General features: G+C 45.0%; 1 protein-coding gene across 1 annotated transcript; it reads right to left on the bottom strand.

The window, feature by feature from the left end:
* Nucleotides 1-1,736: 1,736 nt before the first annotated feature.
* LOC149329953 (uncharacterized) lies at nt 1,737-20,595 on the bottom strand. Its single transcript, XM_089559329.1, has 3 exons — nt 20,494-20,595; nt 15,068-15,206; nt 1,737-1,855 (listed from the first exon to the last, which is right to left on the bottom strand). The coding sequence occupies exons 1-3, from the start codon at nt 20,593-20,595 to the stop codon at nt 1,737-1,739; spliced, it is 360 nt and encodes a 119-aa protein (XP_089415455.1).
* Between the last annotated feature and the right edge of the window lie 288 nt (nt 20,596-20,883).

Below are 20,883 nucleotides of genomic sequence, written 5' to 3'. Positions count from 1 at the left end.
AGAGGATGCTCCATAAGAGCAACCTGTGCCAGTTAATGCCCACCGGCGGCAGCACCTGCCATCGCACGGCAGTCACTCATACCGGCGGCACCACTGCGCCATAAGTGGTATGAGGATTCCCAGCAAACTATTAATGTTGAGGATGACCAAGTCCACATATATTGGCATTAAACCATTAACGCTACGGCGTCACACCCTAAAGTTAAAGATCAATCTTTCCTCAAATTTTTGTTTCTTATTCCTATATCTATGCATTCCGCGAGACGACTTCAGCCGCTTCGGACCAAACTCTGGTGTGCATCATCACGCCCGCGCGATTCACTGAAGTTGTTTTGTGTGAGAAGTTCAGGTCAAGTCCAAGAAAAAAAAGAACTGGCTACAATGCTGCTTTTTATATGCATTTATTTTTACCTCCTGATGCGATGTTTGCTGCAAGTTTAATTGGAAATATTTCAGGAGAATTAGTTGTAATCGCAGTCATTTTTGTGAAGTTTTATGCTAGTTCCATTGCAGTTATTTTTGTAGTATCTTCGACAATACCGAGGAACGCCTTCGTCTACTTTTGATTTAAGGACAAGAAGTTCGCAGCCTGTGGAAGAGAAAAAAGTTAAAAGCAACTGCAAAGTCACAAATAAAGTAAGTTTATTTTTGCTCCAATCAGTCAATATGTTCTATTAATTTTGAGGCTAGAGGAATGCTGTTTTAATGAACATCAGCGCATACATTTTATGGGGTCATTTATAATCAGGTAATAAGTCGATTGGTTCGCGCGACCATCAAAAATAATATAGCTCATATGCGACGCTGTCGATATTATAAGCTGGCTATAACATAAGACTGGTGCGCATGGTATTCTCGGGCCTGCGATATTCAAAAAATTATTTTCTACATGACGGATAACCGGTTCATTATGAAGGCCGGCCGGCTCCACCCAGGCGTCGTCCTCACCTCGGGCTCTACAGACGTACGGCTCCACCCAGAGCACAAACGGCGGCACGGTTCCATAGGAACAATTTTTTAACAATACACGCAAAGCTTATATAAGGTGCACAAAGAAAATTTCCGTTGCACAATTACATTAAAGATTGCTATATCAGCAAGTCATGTTTTAAAGCAGGCCCTTGTCCGTTTAGATTGCACTATATAATACAGAGCTGAGCACAGTCTGCGACCACGACATCGAAATTACTACACCAACAACGTTTTTTTTATATTAATGAGCATGAGATATATATAAGTTTAGTGCCAGGAATTCCCGGTGCACCGCGTCAAAACGCGTACCCTTAGCGAGCGAAAGACTGCTTTTTAGAGGTTTCTAAGAAAGAACCGGAGTTTATTTAGTAACAAGGGAAATTTATTCGCCTTCTGATCTTAGCTCTATATATTGCAGCCAATGCATCCTCTGCATTTTCTTGTGACTGGAAACAGAGATCGACATTACAGTAAAGCAACTACTACACAGCTTCAGTCGCACTGACAATCGCAATGTCAAGAGTGATCTAAGCTTCACTCTTATGGCTCCGTTTTAAAGGAACTGTACTTGGGAAGTTTTATCATTTCTTGTTCCTTTTACCTCTTCGAATGGGCGCAAAGTGAACTTGTTCGCCCATAGCTGTCATTATCTTGGTAGAAGAAATTATATGACGATCGTTGTGACGCTCTACATTTAAGTAGCTACCTTACCATGGTGTAAAACTGCGCGTTGTGTCTCTTCCACACTACTCACTTTACGGAGCTCACCACAGAGTGTTATTAGGAGCACACTTGCCTTTGTTGCCGTCGCTTTTATCAGTGAAAATAACGAAGCAAGATCCATTTGCGTTATTTGCCTTCAGCGTGAGAGTGTATGTTATACCTAGTGGGGAGTAAAAAACAAGCCTGCGTTATTCATTCCATTATAAAATTGTATTACTCCATTGTTCAAATTATTAAATTTTTAAAAGAAGATATCACTTGGTTTAAATAGTTACATACTATGAAGCATGCACAAACCTTTGGATTTTTGTAACAAGCCCTCTTTTCACTTATCATTCCAGACATTTATGTGTGACGTCATGCGTTACATCAGTTTCTTGAAACTACGCCGTCGGGATGGTGCCAGCTTTTCAGCTGTGCTGGAGCCTCACCTCGTTAAAATATCGTACCCGGGTGTAGCGCGGTCCAGTTGCGGGCACTTGAAGCGAGTGGGACAGGTTGTATCCAGCTGTCCTAAGGGTAAAGGAACGGCGCTGGCTGGAGAGCTGTCCTACGTACTGTTAATGCCCTGTTATACTGTGAAGGGAGCTAATACCTTTAGCTGCCATTAGTTCGGATACTGACTAGGTGCCACCGTACCAGAAATAGAAGAAACGCACTTCCCGTAGCTGTGAGCAAGAAATGGTTGCCAAGAAGGTATAGAGCATTCTAGACGGCTAACAGCGGGTGATCGCTGCACTAGAACATTGGCTTAGAAGTCAGGCTGCTGAGGTGTCCTTGCATTTGCCCCGTTTTTTTTTTCAATATTATCAGAGCACATACCCTGTCTGGATATTATCGCGGCTTCAGGAGCTGTTGCCGTCAGCAGGTTTTTGATCAAACAGCTCTTGGCTTCACTTCCTACCGGTTGGTTCTGTATGCGCCATGCGGCTTTCCCGCGTTGTTCTCACCTTCGTGTGCTGCTGTATAAAACTGTCGTTGGCTATACGAACGTTAGTTTCTAGCTCTTGAGTCTTCCTGCTTATTTCGCGCCCAGGGGGTGGCATTTATCGCTTCGAGATGTTCTTAAGCGCATTAAGAACGGATTAATGTTACGCAGTCACCAATTTAGTAAACGTAATGCAAAATGAAGAGAGTGTCCGGAAGTTTCGCAAATACTCAGCTTTAGGCTTGCCACAATATGCGGATGAAGTACGACTGAGCTGAACGAGAATTGGAGCATAAAAATGTTTCGTGCGTAATAATACTGATAACCACTGCAGATACACCACAGATTAAAATCCACTGTTAGGCACGTCATCACGAAGGTGGTGAAGGAAATGATCATAACTTAAAGGTTCCAAAAACTACGGTCGTTTGAGACGTCGGAGCAAGCCGGTGAACGAAAACAACTCTACGAAGACTATTCAGCGGCAGCTGCTGAATTTTGGTCTCTGAGGGTACGTGGCACGAAATTGAAATGAATTCTGCATCTCAGGTGAATTTGTTTAGAGTATATATGTCCTGATGTTTTTTCCCCTGCTCCCGCCAAGCAAACACAACTAATGTCGCGTTTACGTGAGCGGTCATATAATATTCAGAGTGCTTGGGCGCTCTGAAAATATTCGGGTGGTGCATCTGAATACGTCTCACAAGGAGTAGGGAGAATGTGCCAGAGCACTGGTTTACTAGTTGCAGCGCCCCCGTGTTCACGCCGGTTTGAAAGGGACAGATGCTTTCTTCCTCCTGCCGTCGTGCTGGGCTTTGTCTGTGGTAAAATGCTTCTTAAAAGGAAGCTTTGCCAGAATGTTTTTCTGGCAGATCGGCAAGTCATTCCGCTTTCAGGTAATAAAAATCATCTCGTGCAGTAGACCATTTTAAAATCGGCCTGTTTTTTGTTTAAATGCCCCTTGAAGTTCATATTTGGAGATCCTCAAAAGCCAGGCTCTGTTACAAAGCCATGCAAATGTCAAAAACGTGTACTAAGCCCGAAGACGCCATTTATGCATCCCAGGAAACCAGCTGGTTGACGGTGGTGCTTATAGATCCTCCTTGCACAACTGGGCGACAGTCCCCGCGACGCGGAAATGTTTCAGGTGATAAACCCCCGTTTCATCAGCGTTGTACGTGACAAAAACGACACGCCAAATTGCACAGTGCACATTTCTGTGCACGCAAATGCATTTTTTAGTCAGCCGATGCTACTAGCTGGCAGCAATTTTAATAACAGAGAGCTATTCTTTTTTTTATTTACGAAGTGGATGCTTGGTGCTGCGTGTCGCGTACTGCATAAAAGCCGTAAAAGCAGAAGTTAAAAATTGCATATATCACAGAACGAATACTTATTACACAATCATCACGAATTGGCCATCCAGAACAATGTTCAACGATAATCCCCTATTAATCACCTAACTATGTTTTGTTTTGAGGAGAAATTCCGAGAGCAAGGATAGCTAGATGCCGTATCCCATATAATTCAGTACAATGCCCTCTATCGCCTTCAAACATTAACAATCAATAAAACCAATAATCACCCAATAACTGCTTAAATAGATCTTCAGGGGAGCAAAATATGGGAACAAAAAATTTAACCATGGCTCCATAATGGCTAATGACTACTTCCGCAGAGGTCTGGACAAGGCAACTGAATAAAATATGTACCAGAGCTGAAATGCTAGACAACTGCGGCCGAATGTTATCCTGCCCGTCTAAGCAAAGTAATTCTTAAATGAGAGGAACTAAAGCAGCCCGAACTAATTCTTCAAGCCTGCTCGCAGATCTAAGTGACGCATGTGACCGTTAGGTGGAGGGATCTTTAAAAATAAAGAAGGGGGCACATAATATTCTCTGACCAGGCCCTGCAGAGCCTCGAAATATGTGGCTGTGAGGGAGTTAACACGTGCCATGCACGGACGCGCAGCGATGAAACAAAGGAAGTGAACGCGCCCTATGGATGATTATTGTAGTTAATACATGGAAAATAGAAGCAAGATTTGCAGGTGGATTACGAACCTGAAAGAAACAAATAATGAGACTCATAAATCCTATTATGGAAGAATGAACATCGTGCAGACCTCACCAAAGTACCTTTCATTTGTTTGTATGCCACGTTCGCATTGGACGCAGACATTCGTCCAAAGTGATACCCTAAAAGCAAAAGCAGAAAAACCTCCACAAACGTGTACATGGATGCACTGTAAGCGTTGATTTATTCTCAAACATAAAACTGAAACTACCAAGGAAACTAGATGTCAAGCTATTTTTGCAGCCGCTACACCCTCTTCATCCCAGGTTGCTCGTCATCATCATTATCAACCTGACTACACCCACTGCAGAGCAAAGGCCTCTCCCATGTCTCTCCAATTTACCCTGTCCTTTGCCAGTTGCGGCCACTGTATCCCCGCAAAATTCTTAATCTCATCCGCCCACCTAACTTTCTGCCGCCCACTGCTACGTTTGCCGCCTCTTGGAATCCACTCCGTTACCCTTAAGGACAACCGGTTAACTTGCCTTCGCATTACATGCCCTGCCCACGCCCATTTCTTCCTCTTGATTTCTACTAGGATGTCATTAAAACGCGTTTTTTCTCTTACTACTTCTCTTACTACTTCCAGCACCTCACCACCAATTGAGAACTGCTGTTCCCTTGCTAGACTGTTTAATATTACTTTGGTTTTCTGCATGTTAGTTTTTATCCCCACCGTTCTGCTCTGCCTGTCTAACTCATTGACCATGATTTGCAGTTCATGTCCTCAATGACTTAACAAGACAATGTTTTCAGCGAATCGCTTATTACTTAGGTATTCTCCAGTAACTCTTAACCCCAACTGTTCTAATTTCAGGCCCCGGAATACTTCATGTAAACAGGCGGTGAATAGCATTGGCGAGATCGTGTCTCCCTGCTTGACACCTTTCCTTAATGGAATTTTATTGCTGCCTTTATGGAGGACTTTGGCTGCTGTGCAATCATTATATATACCATATTCCAAAAAAAATCCAGCTCTAGATTTTTTATGGGCTGTTTGCTGTACAAATGAACAACGGGTTCGAAAAGTTTAGCCGTCTTAAGCAATAAAGCCGTGTTTCAATCAGTGCTAGATGCATGGCAGTCTTCGTAACCTATGCAGCATGTACGCAACACAACACAAAAAATATCTGCCTTCATGAAGGAGACGCCGTCACCTGAAGTAAAATTTGCACATTTTCAGTCGCAACGTGGGCCTCTGTGTTTCAACTCAAGCAAGTGCGCTACTTGAAAAATCATTTAGAACATTCCAAGGGTAGTTCTTTTAGACTTATTATTAAGATGTTTTGTTTCAATGATGATATTCAGCCCTTCGCGACAGTATATGCGTAGCTTACGAAATGGTTTTTAGCATTATATTCAAGAAAGTTATTGAGTTAAAAATTCACTGCGTAGTGCTAAGAACATGGGGAAAAATAATGCCTTAAAGGGGTAGAGACACCAAATTTTTGTGTTGTACCTCTGGGTTGTAAATAATGCGTAGCGATTCAGTGAGCATGGAACACCGTCTTAGAAGCATGAACTCGCATTATATAATTAATAATCGTATTATTGGTACCCAGCAGTTTCGGTTTTGGTCCGTAGTTGCCAGGTTTTGCCAGGCTTTTACATGACGAGAAAAACCAGACAATGCGTTGTCACGTGGGTCCGAAAAGCCGTGACATCATTGTAGGCATGTCGTCTGCTTGACACGCACGTGGTGCGCGTAAACACGGAGAGCCGGGCGGAGGGCAAGTCGCAATGCCGAACAGCTCCGAGTCGGACGCTGAAGAAGAGTTTTATTTCGGCGAAGACACCGATTATGAGGAATCGCAGGATGACGCAGACGAGGAAGAAGACGCCGCGGTTGGAACCCCGACAACCACTTCATTTTTGATCCGCTGGCCAGCGATTCCGAAGAGGAGGCAGGCGTCAGGCCCGACGCAGCTCAGGTTGTGCCAGCGAACGCCGAGCGTGTAGGCAACGTCAACTGGTAAAGGCGCGTTCACACTAGGCCGACGATCGGCCGATTTCAGTCTGGCGATGGTCGGCGGCAGCGATTTTCGTGCCGTCGGCGCGTTTGTCACACTGCGCAGACACCGACCGAGCGCCGATCGTCGCCCGACGAGCGCATCGCCGTCGCGTCGCCGAGATAGCAGCCGTCGGCCGACCCGATTGTCACACTCTGCCGACAACAGCGCCGACCTCACGCCGACGTTGTCCTATCCCGACAGCTCGACGCTGCTGCTTCGTGCGCGCTGCTCGTCTGTTAGCTCCGTTGCTGAAGGTGTCGTGGAAATAGAACTTATCTTCTATATGGGACGAGTTCACAATAAAACGATGTGAAGAGTAGGCCTTTTATTATATCGCAGTCGGCTTCCAAAGCGCTGTCAACTGCGGCTTCGAAGCGAAACCACCTAGGCCTAGCGACGACTGGGGCAGCCTGGGACCAGCGCGCAGTTCAGGCACGTTCACACTAGGCCGACGAGACCCCGATGCCGAAGCCACAGCGACGCCGACGGTCGCGTCGGCCAACCTGGTCGTTCCCCGACTAGCCAGTCACACTGCACCGACGACGACGACGACGCCCCCAACGACCAAGCGTCGTCTTAGTGTGACAACGCCGTCGACCAAAGATGCCGACGAGACCCGTCGGCCGACGTGTGTTGGGCAGATCGGTGTCCGAGCGAAAACATTCGCCGTCCAAAATCAAGTAGCGAGCTCAGAGCGCGAAGCGCAATCATTATTTAGACAAATAATGCACGCGCAGCAACATTCATCAAGCTATATGGCCACTTGGCCGACGCGCCGCACCGATCGTCGCTTGCGAACTGCCGCCCCACTCCAAGCTCCGCACACAACAGGTGTCGCACTTCGCCGCCGTGCAGCAGTTTCTGCGCGCTGCTTGGGATGGTGTGCAAATCTCATAAGAATAGACAAGATCGCCTTGTTATCAGAAAGACTGCTCGAGCAGCGGCAAAGCATGCCTGCTTATGTTTCGAGCTTTCGGCAACGGCATCGCTCGCGGGCGCTGCGGGCTACGAGCTCTTCTGCTGCCTGGTTGTCGTGGTCGTCGCTAGGCCTACAGCCTCTTTCACAATGAAGCCGCAGCGGCCGGCGCTTCGGAAGTCGCCTGCGCTATAATAAAAGGCCTAATAAGGCAGTAATTACTCATTGACGTCCACCCGAGCGCAGCCATACGGCTACAAAGGAAAGCTACACAGCTTTTCTCAGAAACTTCGTAGTTAAAGAAAAATTCGTCCTGGTCCGGGGTTCGAACCCGGGACCACCGCTTCACCGGAGCAGTCGCTCTACCAATTGAGCTAACCGGGACGGCAAGCTTATGGTAGCGCGAGAGCGAATTGATCAATAACTCGAAGTGGGAACAGTGTTGACCAAATGTTTAGGGGAATCCCCCAAGGTGGAGTAGATTTGTAATAAGGCAGTAATTACTCATTGACGTCCACCCGAGCGCAGCCATACGGCTACAAAGGAAAGCTACACAGCTTTTCTCAGAAACTTCGTAGTTAAAGAAAAATTCGTCCTGGTCCGGGGTTCGAACCCGGGACCACCGCTTCACCGGAGCAGTCGCTCTACCAATTGAGCTAACCGGGACGGCAAGCTTATGGTAGCGCGAGAGCGAATTGATCAATAACTCGAAGTGGGAACAGTGTTGACCAAATGTTTAGGGGAATCCCCCAAGGTGGAGTAGATTTGTAATAAGGCAGTAATTACTCATTGACGTCCACCCGAACGCAGCCATACGGCTACAAAGGAAAGCTACACAGCTTTTCTCAGAAACTTCGTAGTTAAAGAAAAATTCGTCCTGGTCCGGGGTTCGAACGCGGGACCACCGCTTCACCGGAGCAGTCGCTCTACCAATTGAGCTAACCGGGACGGCAAGCTTATGGTAGCGCGAGAGCGAATTGATCAATAACTCGAAGTGGGAACAGTGTTGACCAAATGTTTAGGGGAATCCCCCAAGGTGGAGTAGATTTGTAATAAGGCAGTAATTACTCATTGACGTCCACCCGAGCGCAGCCATACGGCTACAAAGGAAAGCTACACAGCTTTTCTCAGAAACTTCGTAGTTAAAGAAAAATTCGTCCTGGTCCGGGGTTCGAACCCGGGACCACCGCTTCACCGGAGCAGTCGCTCTACCAATTGAGCTAACCGGGACGGCAAGCTTATGGTAGCGCGAGAGCGAATTGATCAATAACTCGAAGTGGGAACAGTGTTGACCAAATGTTTAGGGGAATCCCCCAAGGTGGAGTAGATTTGTAATAAGGCAGTAATTACTCATTGACGTCCACCCGAGCGCAGCCATACGGCTACAAAGGAAAGCTACACAGCTTTTCTCAGAAACTTCGTAGTTAAAGAAAAATTCGTCCTGGTCCGGGGTTCAAACCCGGGACCACCGCTTCACCGGAGCAGTCGCTCTACCAATTGAGCTAACCGGGACGGCAAGCTTATGGTAGCGCGAGAGCGAATTGATCAATAACTCGAAGTGGGAACAGTGTTGACCAAATGTTTAGGGGAATCCCCCAAGGTGGAGTAGATTTGTAATAAGGCAGTAATTACTCATTGACGTCCACCCGAGCGCAGCCATACGGCTACAAAGGAAAGCTACACAGCTTTTCTCAGAAACTTCGTAGTTAAAGAAAAATTCGTCCTGGTCCGGGGTTCGAACCCGGGACCACCGCTCAGAAACTACGAAGTTTCTGAGAAAAGCTGTGTAGCTTTCCTTTGTAGCCGTATGGCTGCGCTCGGGTGGACGTCAATGAGTAATTACTGCCTTATTACAAATCTACTCCACCTTGGGGGATTCCCCTAAACATTTGGTCAATAAAAGGCCTACTCTACACATCGGTTTACTGTCAACAGCATCATCTCACAATAAAATAATAGTATGGTAAATCTCCCCGACGCCTTCAGCAGCGAAGCGAGCAGGCGCCAGGCGAGCCGGACCCCAACGTCGGGCCAGCGGCAGCTGCGAGGCGGTTGTGGCAAGAAGTTTGCTCGTATCACAGCCGTTACCTTTGCCAGCAGCTCAGTACTGATCAGCGATCCTCCAAAATGACACATTTTTCCCATTTCTTATCCCAGGGTTTATTATTTACGTCAAGAACACATTACAGCTCGTTTTTATGACGCCGGCAGACGGGATCCAGGCTGGCCGGCCGGCCGGCATGCGCGGCGTACTTCACGTCCGCACAAGAAAATACATAACATCCATGATACGAGAGCATGCTTCCTAGGTTAGTGCACCGGCAATATGCCTGTGCAAAAGTGGATCTTTCGGCAACGACACCGACTGCGGCAACGCCGGGCGTAAAGCACCGTCGCACTCGCGAGCGTGCAAAAAAAAACACTCGTGAGCACTCGTACCCAAAGTTGCTAGGCCGCGAAACCGAAAAACTTGGTCCCGTACGTCAGAAAACTGTGCAATGACGTAAGAAATACTTGCTTGTGTTTTCTTCTCTGTCCCTACGTCACATTGATGTACTAGCGATGGCTCAGACTTCAAGAGTGAGCATTTTCACTAACTTTAAAATGAGATTAAAATATGTTCTAGGCCTCCCTTCGTCTCCATGCAACATGTGGCGCATGGACTTCGCGACTGGTTGATGAACATAGCGAGCCTCCGGCGACTGCGCCAGAGGCTGCAAAAGGTTTGTTACTGTCGCGTTCATTGCAGCAGCTTTCTTAATGTCCGTTGTAGCAGCCTGTAGCGACGAATCGATGAAGACAGGAAATTCTTGGTTTTTGTGCAGGTATTCTTTGCGCTTCTTCATTGTCAAGTGATCGCCCATTGATAACGCTTGTCAAGCGCCATCGTGAGCGGCCCTACCCTTCACCCTATCAGGAAGAGATACTAATCACCAATTGCCCAGAACATTTCTATCGACGAACAAGAAAACGTTAACTCAACGGAGCCGGCAGCTTGTGGTGTTCCCTAGAGGGCGACGCTTCGGGCTAGCGAAAAGGTACAGCGCTAAAGAGAAGAAAATAAAAACAACAAAAACACCTGTACAAACGTCAGGCGAGTAACCCTTCTTTGCGCAAATTTTCTTTCAAGCTTTTTTCTTTCCTCTCACCACCGCCTTCCCTGCTTTTCCTGGGTCTGGTCGCAACAAAAAACCTGCTCCTCTCTGGTTTTTCTGTCAGCCTTTGCTCTTTCCCCGAGAGCTCATCTCTGTCTGTCCTGTCCCTCCCAGCCCCCTTCCTCGAAATGACATACTCTACAGCCCACTACTGAACATTTTAAGCCGCCCTCCTGACCACACTCCCCGCGACGCTTCCATGAAGTGGAGAGCAAGCTCCGATTCTACTTGTTCACTGTGTCCGGCCACTGAGCGGTGACGCCATGCAGAAGTGCTCCACGGCCTTTCCTTCGTTGCTTTCGAACAGGTTTTTTCTTCTCTTCTGCGGTTGGGTTGAGTGTGAAGCGATGAAGGGAGCTGCGAAAACACGCTGGCGCTCGCTAGTCCTCGTTGAATTTGTGTTATACAGTTTTTTGCTGCTTTCCTCGTGTTCTCTTGATCAATCGACGATCGAAGATGGCATCGCCTTCCATGCGTACGCACGGTGCAAGTATGGTAGAACCCTATCGTCCTTATGAGTTCGCTCCGAAAGACTTGAGTGGTGAACAGTAACATTTACTGACATTTGAGCGGTCAAGGCCACGGCGGTGAAGGCGGATTTTATGACGGTGACGTCGTGCTGCTAGGACCTAAGTACGCATTTCAAATCACTCTGTTCTCTAAGTACTGCAGCAAAATGGTGGTTTGAGCTAGTTGGTACATCTTTAAAATTTTCACCAGCACTGCGACTAGGAACAAGAACAGAGAAGGAAGACAAGGACAACCGCTTGTCCTTGTCTTGCTTCTCTGTTCTTGTTTCTAGTCGCAGCGCTGGTGATAATTCTAAGTACTGCCTCCGTCTCGGGTATATGCTCGGCGTCAACAGAAACGTTACAACTGTTCAGTGTATTCAGTGTATATTTAACTAGCAATTTGTAGATTAGACAGCGTAAAGGGACGAAATACCGCAAAATTTTCTTTCAGTTACTTACTGAAATAGCTTGCCTTTCCCGGTAGCGTCACTAAAGTTAGTTTTACGGTTTGTATTTTTTGCTTACAGAGGCATACGATATATACGTGCGAGAGTAATCAGCGATAAGCGTCCTGAGGGGGAGCGGCTCAAGGCCCTGAACAAACATCACGCATCGCATCGATGCTGCGGAATGTGCCGTGAAGAAAGGACGATGACCACTCAAGCATTGGAATCGTCCGAGCAACGGGTTTACACACCAACAATGTTACGACACAGATTTGCAAAACATTATTGATTCAAATGCGAAAAGCGTGAGGCGCATTCACGATACTGAGCATTGCTAATGCTCAGGGCCAGGCATTATGAGTCGCCTGGCTTGTCCGTGCCTCCTTTTTCGTCCTGTCTTCTTTTGCGCCCATTATCTCTGTTTAAGTAATGTGAGGTACAACTTCCGCTGCGTGAGATTCTCGGTAGCTCCTTTTCCTCTTTTTTCTTTTTCTTATTTCTTAGCAATTTCCAATACACAATCACATTAACGATAACGATCGTCGAATAGAACCCCTATTATCGATTACCTATCATCAATCCCTATCTAGTTTACAGAGCACTGCATACCATGCCACTTCTACATATACACACCATTTGTTTCAGTACAGTGAAGCACCATAACACCTTTTTTCATTCCGTCCAATTTCTGGCGCGTAATTAGCATATTAATATTCGTTTGTTTTTCTTATTACTGTAAGACCAGAACACATTCCGAACACAGGTTTCTCAGTCATACACCGTACCACGCGTTCAATGGGTGTCCCTTAAACACGCCTGAAATAATGACTCTTCGCGGCCTTTGGGCAATAAAGAACAAAAAAAAACCTTCGTGGCATACGCGCTGCGTGCTGTTGTGCTGGCGCCCACATTCTGCTGGCCTCTCTGGAAACCAGCACCGCGCGCTCGCGTTCGCGCAAAGCAAGCCCAGACTCTCTCAGACATGTCGCGGCTTGCAGCTTGAATCATCCCGCCTCGCCGGCGCCCGGCGCGGTCCCTTCCTCCTCCCCCTCCTCACCGTCGGTTGATAGGCATCCTCAAAAGCCAGGCTGTATCACCAAGGGACTCCCATAGGAAAACCGAGGTTTTTATCCTGTATGTGTATCTGATAGCAAGCATTATATGTGAGGAACTAAGGCAGCATAATTTCAAATAATTACTAAGCCTCCTTGCTGCGATATATTCAATGAAATGCACTCCAACCTTTAGCCGGAAGGTTCTCACAAATTAAAAAAGCCACGAAATAATAATCTCTGATAAGGTTCTCAAGGCTCCGGAAAAATATTGAGATAGGTTTTGTTGAGACAGTTGAGACTTTCTCTGCACAGACGCGTAGCGATGAAACCAAGGACGTGAACACTCTCCATAGATGCTTATTCTCGTTTATACATTGTGCATAGTAGAAAAAAGAATGACAGGTGCAGTGCGAGCCTGAATTCAATGAATAAATGGAATTTCTTAAAGCCCATTATGGAACAACTGACTTCGGGCAGGCATGACCGATGTTCTTACGATTTGTTTCTTTTGCGCATCTGCATTAGACAGGCTATCTACCGAAAATGATACCTTCAAACGAGACAAAAATCTACCTTCAGGAAGTGTGCACAAACTCATTGAAACTGATTTTTTACTGTCAGACATGAAACTGAAACTACCAAGAAAAACAAATGTCACACAGCTTTTACAGCCAATGCAGCCCTTTTCAATGAAATTTCATAAAAATTGACCTTTAAATATTTCTTGTTTTTAGTTTTGCATGTGGAGATATTACTTTAAACGATATATGGATCGGAAAAGTTCTGCCCTCTTAAGGAAATAATCCGATGTTTTAATCAACGCTCAATGCATGACACTCTCGGCAACCTGTGCAGCATAAAATGCAACACAACACACAGCTTATCTACACTTATGAAGTAGACATGGTTGGCGCAAGCTAAAAGTTGAGCATTCCCAGTCGTGACATGAAGCTCTGTAGGTGAATTCAAGGAACTTCGCTTCTTGAAGAAATCAAATGGGCACTACAGAATCAAAAGGGCACTTTTTTTTAAAGAATTCATATGAAGATATTTTGTTTCAAGCATGCAATTCAGCAGCTAGTAACAGTTTGCGTGACAGTTTGCGTGGCCCTTATTCGGGATTTTAAAATTTATTTTTAAGGAATTTATGCATTCAACATTCACTGCGTAGTTCCAGGAACAAGGACAAAAATTAAGGATTAAAATGGTAACTTACTTTGGCTAATATAGGTTGACTTGTATGCAATGCCTCCACTTTCTTGAAGCGTAACGTTTACACTATTTTCGCCACTGCAAAAAATTCCGATACAAAAAGACCTTTAGTACTGAAAGTAAAGCTTAAATTGATTGGTTTGTGAAGAAAGCCAGTGGTTTAACATTTGCTAAAAGTTTGCAAGAAACTAAATGTCCACGATGATTCACTTTAGAAATTGCCTTCCCAACAGCTGCTATTGTAAAAAAATTTTTTAGGACTTAGCTTTAATTGTTTTATGTACTTGTATAATGGCTCTTCTAGCTAATTTTAGAGCGGTAATTTTCCGAGAATCGAGCAGCGATGTCGTAGGAGAAACGGCATGAAAGAAGTATGTTTTTTGAAGCAAGATGAACGAATAAACACGATATCGTTCTTTTTAAACGCTCCATTCCTTTTGGAGAGGCGTTAAGGACCACAGTTTTCATCGTTCTAAGTTGGTGGTAATCGATGATTTTGCTCTTTCTGTAAATGTTGGTGTTTTGTGGGGCAGCAAGAGACATACTTATAGGTAAGAAAAAAAAAACTGCGTTAGAGCATTTTCCTGTCATTAGTCAAACTCGCGGCGTGTACGCCACCAAGGACTGTGTGATGAGAGTTTCGATGTCATTGGCGGTTTTTTCATGCCTCTGTGAGCATGGCTTAAAAAGCTGTCGACTGCGCATATTAACTCTATGGGCTGGCAAAGGACAACTGGAATTTATTTTCGGCCTTTTCTTGCTTGGAAATGCTTCATTTTCAGTAAAATCAAAGTTTTCGTTTCCGAATGCTGCCAGCTATTGTCACAAAGCAAACTCAGTTTGTGCTGAGTATTTCTTCATAGATTACAGACGTCTGAACGGCTAGTCGTTGAATTCTGTGCTGCTTCAGTTTAATATGAAGTGCTTCAAAAAACTAAAGCTTCTAAATGTCAACTTCATCGGCAACTTCTATTCAGATGGTCTCCAAAAGGAAGAAAATGAGATGCATTTGAGTGAAAATCTATTGACAAAGAACATGTTCCTACTTACTACTTTTTACCGGGATTTCTGCCCCTGAGTGTGTATTCGTATAGCGTTGTGTTGTACTGTTGCTTTCTTTTGGCAGATAGGCAGCGGACGGTCGTGTTCTGGGTGTGCTTGCGCTTGTAGACCACAAGGGTTTCATTCACGTTCACCAACTGAAAGCAAAAGGTGGATCACTGCTATGATCTCACAAATAGTTTGGTTTTGTGCAATATGGGGTGCCGCATGAAACTAGTTTTTCGCCTCTTTTTGCTAATTCGTTGTATAATTAATAATTCTTGTTCCAGAAAAAGCATTTAGGACCAACAGCTAAGATTCGCTTCTAGCGTTACAAATAAAATAAAGGAATAAATTGCCCTCTAGGGTCACCATGTTATCACGGTCTTTGCTATTTCATTTAGTTTTACTAGCTTACCAGGAATGCTTTTTCTTACAGCGATATAATTACTTTGACACATGGCGCATCCACAGCCGCTTTTCTTTTTCTTTTTTTTTCGCTTATTTATTCTGGAATTTAAAGAATATTTCTTTGTAATCATGTGCCGAGTTGTACTTGCGTGCTGCATTAACTACTTGCACTGCTTTTTTTTTGGTGTGTGAAAGATTCGTGTTCTGCTTCTTGTCTCGCCCTATAAAATGCCCCCAGAGGGTCCTTAGATTATTTGAATGAATAAACAAAGCTATAAATGACAAATTTGTAAGTATGAAGTAACAGCTATTGGAGATCGCAGATCAGGTTATAACCGAATAATTTACAATAGTTCATGCGCCATCGACTTGATAAGAACTTCGCAAATAGCATGCGCACGGCTGACTTTATCGTTCTTGAAAGAAGACAACTCAAGCCTCTACATAGTGTGCACAAACCGCAAGTGGTCAGAATGGCATTTAAGAGCCAAGTGAGCCCCTTTAGCGTTAAGAGCCACTTAGAAGTATATATTGGGAGGTACAGCTGAAAGTATTTGTAAATGCTTAAGAAAACATGCCCGAGGCAGAGGTAATTGACAACCGAGGAGTGAGCGAAATTTGAGAGGAGTCGGCCCATGCCAGATCGTTACTATCCCGCTCTGCCTTTTTAGATTTCCGCGAACCTCTTTTGACCGGTGGAGTAGGCGGTTCTGAATATTGACTGATTTCTTGTCTTTGAAGTACTTTAACACTTGTTTGGTTACTTTAAAGACAAAATTGCACTGATTTACTACTTGCTACAGTTAAGAGTGGAACTAGCAATTTTGTAAACAAACTTGTAATAAAACTAAGGTTTCGGAGCAGCCACAACTGAATACCGACTACAAAGAGAGCATCATCACTGCGGCAGCATTCGAAATATTGGCATACAGAGCCTTGGTCCAGGGCAGCCCGTTGAGAAAACGGCAACAAAAAGAAGCTGGAAGCAAGCCGAATATATATAGAACTTCTGTTTTAGTCCAGCAGCAGAGTAATTTGGCCGTAATGTGCACGCGGAGTCTTTTTCTGGAGGAATCTAATATATGCTGTGCAACGTTCAGCAGGTAACCACAGCTATACAAAATGGTCGGCTGGCACTTTTCAGAAAACTCCGTTGTCATTCATGCGCGTGCATTTTCATATTTTATGTTTTCCATAATTTTAAAATATTCTAAAGATTTTTACGAATATTTCTGATATTTACTACCCAACTTACTTCACTAGGGTACCTCAATAAATCCGTGTTATTGCAAAAAATTTTCAGGTTGGACTCTTTTTTATATTGGGCTTTTGCAAAGAGATATTTCTTTGGCCTCTCACCCTCCACTGAATTTGAAGAAGGATACATACAGGGTCTGTTCTGAAAGTAGTAGGACTGGTTTTTTGCTGAGCGAACGGGCGGACGAGAGGTGGTCTGCGCATGCAGGATCGTTGAAGGGGGATATTGGGAATGCTGGGGAAAATCGGCAGTCGGCCCTCGGCGGTTGATGAGAGGAGGTCGCTTGTACTGTGAACCCCTGTCGAAACGTATCGTCACGCAGAATCATCGAGCGTTTACTGGATCAGCGATACGCGATAAAATTTTGAGTACATCTTGGTAAAACGGGCAAAGAGACTCACAACATGATTAAGGATGCCTACGGTGAGGCTTCCATGGGTAGATCAGGTGTTTTTTAAGTGGCACTAGCTGTTCCGAGAAGGTAAGGAAAGAGTGGAGGAAGACGACCGCTCCACACGCCCTTCGACCAGCAAGACCAACGAAAATGTGTAGCGAGTGAAACATTTACTTAACAGTGATCGTAGAATGAATATCAGAATGATTGCTGATGACTTGAGCATTCCTCAAACCCAAGTTTTTGAGATCGTGACAGAAAACGTATCCATGAGGGAAGCGTGCGCGAAGTTGGTGCCGGGAGTGTTTTCAAAGCAGGAAAAGGCCAACCGGCAGGATCTTCTTCATCATGTGAATGAGGACCCCGATTTTTTGCCCAGCACAAGGCGGAAACGCTGCCTCAGCGCCCCTGCAGTCTCGACTTGGCCCCGCCAGACTTTTTTCTATTCCCGAGAATAAAATCGACGCTCAAGGGGAAACATCACTGATTGGTACAGGTGGTTCAGCTGGCCGTGACGAGGGAGCTAAACAGCATTCCGGTCCAGGCGTTCCTGGAGGTGTACGAAAACTGTAAAACTCATTGGCAGCAGCGTGTAGGTGCGGAAGGATGCTACCTTGAAAAATTGTAATCGTTTGTACTATTCTTTTGAATAAATTTTGTTTAAAAAATGACTCCTACTTTCAGAGCAGACCATGTATATCAGCATCGCACTTAAGGAGCACAAACTACGTATGACATTTCGGGTCTCTCCGAAGAAGGAATAATTTTTTCCATCTCATTCATAACACGACAGGCGAACACCAGCCAAGCTAAGCATCGAAATATGACTGCACTGCGGACGAGTTTGTGCACAGCGTGGCGTTGGCGACGAGTAATAGAGTAGGAATATGCGACTACGGATACGTCCGACAAACAACAGCACTGTATTCGTGCATAACTTCTACGCGCTTCTCGCGTGTGTTCTCTTCGCTGCGCTGTATTAATATTTACTGTTATGAACGTAGCAGCCTGCCGAAGTAAGTCAAATCATGACCGAACAGGACACTAAAGCGATGAATAACTACAAAGGATTGCATAGGCACTTTTTCGCCTCTGCTCGTCTTGTCCCCGTATTGGCTGGTGCTGTGGCTCTGAACTAAAACATTAAAACCAATTTTCTAGGCTGTTAACTTGAAATAAATACGTTATCTCTCTAATCAGAGCCGCATAAGTCACCGCCTCTTCGACTAGCCCTTGGATAATGCCGAGAATGTAAACAGGTACAAAATAACAATATATTGCATCTGGACCGGGTTAAGTATCTCGCTCTGTAGCCGAACGCTCATTACCAACGGTAGGAAAAACATACATCCGCATCGTGGTCTGGTAAAAGCAAATTCAACGCTGCTCTTGTGGTGAACAAGAATTGCTGAGACAGAGAAAGTACCGCTGAATATGAATTCGGCTCTAAACTTTTAGCACCGGGCGTAACATAATTTGCTGGCCACGACGCCGAGAAAGGCTATCCAGTGTGATACATATATAATAGGCACTGTTAAGAGGCTGTGTAGCGACTACCGGAATCCCTATCACATATATTGCAAGCTCTAAAATGAGATTAAAATTGGAAAGAGTAAACGCAACAAGCGGTACTCTAATGTCGTCTCCAAAATAACGCAGAGCATCAGTTGCTTTTCTAAATACACTGCTGCTTATGTTCAAATAACTTTCTTCTGTTATGCACAAGTGCAACACAGAAGCTTTATACTATATTTCTCACAAAAACCTGCGCACACTTGGAAATCCAGTGCGGCGCGACAGGGATCTGTCCGCGCGCAGTCAACGGAGCAAGAAGCTTGGAGAAACGACCCACGGTTACCGACGGAGAGGGAATAGCCTTGTGAGTGCGAAGTGATTCCCTCTCTAATTTAAGAAACCTTGGCCCCGGGTTGGAGAGAAGTGACTCGAGCCTTCTGGTAACCCATCTCCTGGAAAATATATCTTCATGCTTCCTTTTTCGTTCTGGTTTGTTTATATTCTTACCAAATTAACATTTCAATTGCGAACCTACTAACTGAGGTTCACTTATGTAAGGCCTAGCTAACATGTGCGCATGTTCGGAACTCACTCACAAATCTTACGTCCTCTTGATGCTCATCTCAAAGATATCAGTAGATGCGGAACAGTTCGTAAAAAACAACACGCGTGAAAGTTTGTATACAGTTGTTTTAACTAGCTCAAAACATATGCTTAAGGTTATTCTTCCTACTTAATGACGTTCGCCGAAATAGTTTTTGTGAAACACCCTTCAATGCGACATACATACATCTCCCGAAACCGCTATGCTTTTGAAGGCTCAGGTGACGTATGCGCGTTTGTTCAAGTGGCATCTTGGGTGCAGAGGAACGTCTGTACCTCGTGTTTTGCGCAGTTAACCTTACCCGCATATGACCAAAACATCCGAGTAATACATAACATTTCATGGAGAGGGAGAATCAGTCGAGGAAATGTCACAAACCATGCAAATTCCGGTGGCAAACCCCAGGATCATGGAAAAGCGGGAAGGGGGGGGGGTGCTGAGGTGTCGCATTCACCAATTTTTACGTAGCAGAATCGCCTCATCGCGATCAGTTCTTTTTGTTCACCACTGCGGAAAGACGCCACCATTTTGCGTTTTCTTTATGTCTATTTTCTGAAAACATTTCTTCATATGTTGTTCAGCTTTAGGAGCTGATGCCCGCCTCTTTTTACAGGAGTGGTATACGTCTACTTCCATGCAACAAGCAATGCACCTCTTCTGCTGCTGCTGGGAACGGGCTAGGGTTATGCTGCGGCTGATTATCCTGGCGAGCTTCGCTGTCTGGGTGCGAGCTCAGCAAAGCGATAATTTAGCTATCCTGGGCCAGAGCTGCTTCCATGCCAACCGGTGCTCGAAATCAGCCTGGCACTGCACAAACCTAAACATCCCAAATATAGAGATAACTTTCTAGATTTTCCACAGCTTGAAACACGCCATTTGTACTGATTGGATGTGGGTCGTTCTCGCTCCTCGAATAAATATAATTTACAGACCATGCACTAGGTTAACTACAATAGTACATCTAACTTACGGATAGGCGTGCAGATATCCGCTATAAAATATGAGCCGCATTTATTCTGGAACAGAAATTTGTTTTGAAGTGATATGCAATTTGCAGGACAGAGAGTAGCCCTTGGGCATGTAATTCGCACTTCGCGACAAAATGGACGCTCGGCAGGGTAGCTTGAAAAAATATTTTCGGAGCTAATCAATTTCACTCACTTTTATCCTAGTGAATTTGAAGGAATATTCCATTGAATAAATGGATGGACGCACATAGAGGAGTCAATATTGCTGGCAACAAATAAAATTTGTTTAACTTACTTTCATCATGTCTAGGTCCCGGGAATCTTGACTGCTTCCCACAGGCTGCGCCGCAGTGGCCGCAGCAATGACGCCAAGGCAGAGTGCAAGAGTAAAAATCATGATTCCGTCTGTTTGGAGGCTGGTCTCGACAGTGATCCCTCCGATGAGTGGAGAGCCTTTTATACATAAAATCTATTGTGATAAATGGGATTCAGGCGCAGGCAGAAGGCGGTGCCCTTTAGGTTAAAATAAAAATAGTAACATGATTTTGAAAATCGGCAATCTTCTGCTGGAAAGAGCAGCTGTCAAGTGATGGGAGAATGCGTTTATCATAGCACAGGACAAACAGTATCAGCTAAACTAAAAAAAAACGTTTTAGAAGAATTTATTGACGTCTTTGCTCGGTAT

Source organism: Amblyomma mixtum, chromosome 9, assembly GCF_055824585.1.
Source record: "Amblyomma mixtum isolate Tamu chromosome 9, ASM5582458v1, whole genome shotgun sequence".
In the NCBI taxonomy this organism is placed as follows: Eukaryota; Metazoa; Arthropoda; class Arachnida; order Ixodida; family Ixodidae; genus Amblyomma; species Amblyomma mixtum.
The sequence above is the reverse complement of the archived record's forward strand: the minus strand, read 5'-3'. Positions and strand labels throughout refer to the sequence as shown.

What these genes read in the sequence shown, in the direction of transcription:
- LOC149329953 (XM_089559329.1), bottom strand. Translation starts at nt 20,595, where the DNA reads ATGATTTTTACTCTTGCACTCTGCCTTGGCGTCATTGCTGCGGCCACT. An exon ending in GGGACCTAGACATGATGAAA is followed by an intron (nt 15,207 to 20,493) that starts GTAAGTTAAACA and finishes TTTTGCTTTCAG; the next exon opens with TTGGTGAACGTGAATGAAAC. An exon ending in ACTCAGGGGCAGAAATCCCG is followed by an intron (nt 1,856 to 15,067) that starts GTAAAAAGTAGT and finishes ACTCCCCACTAG; the next exon opens with GTATAACATACACTCTCACG.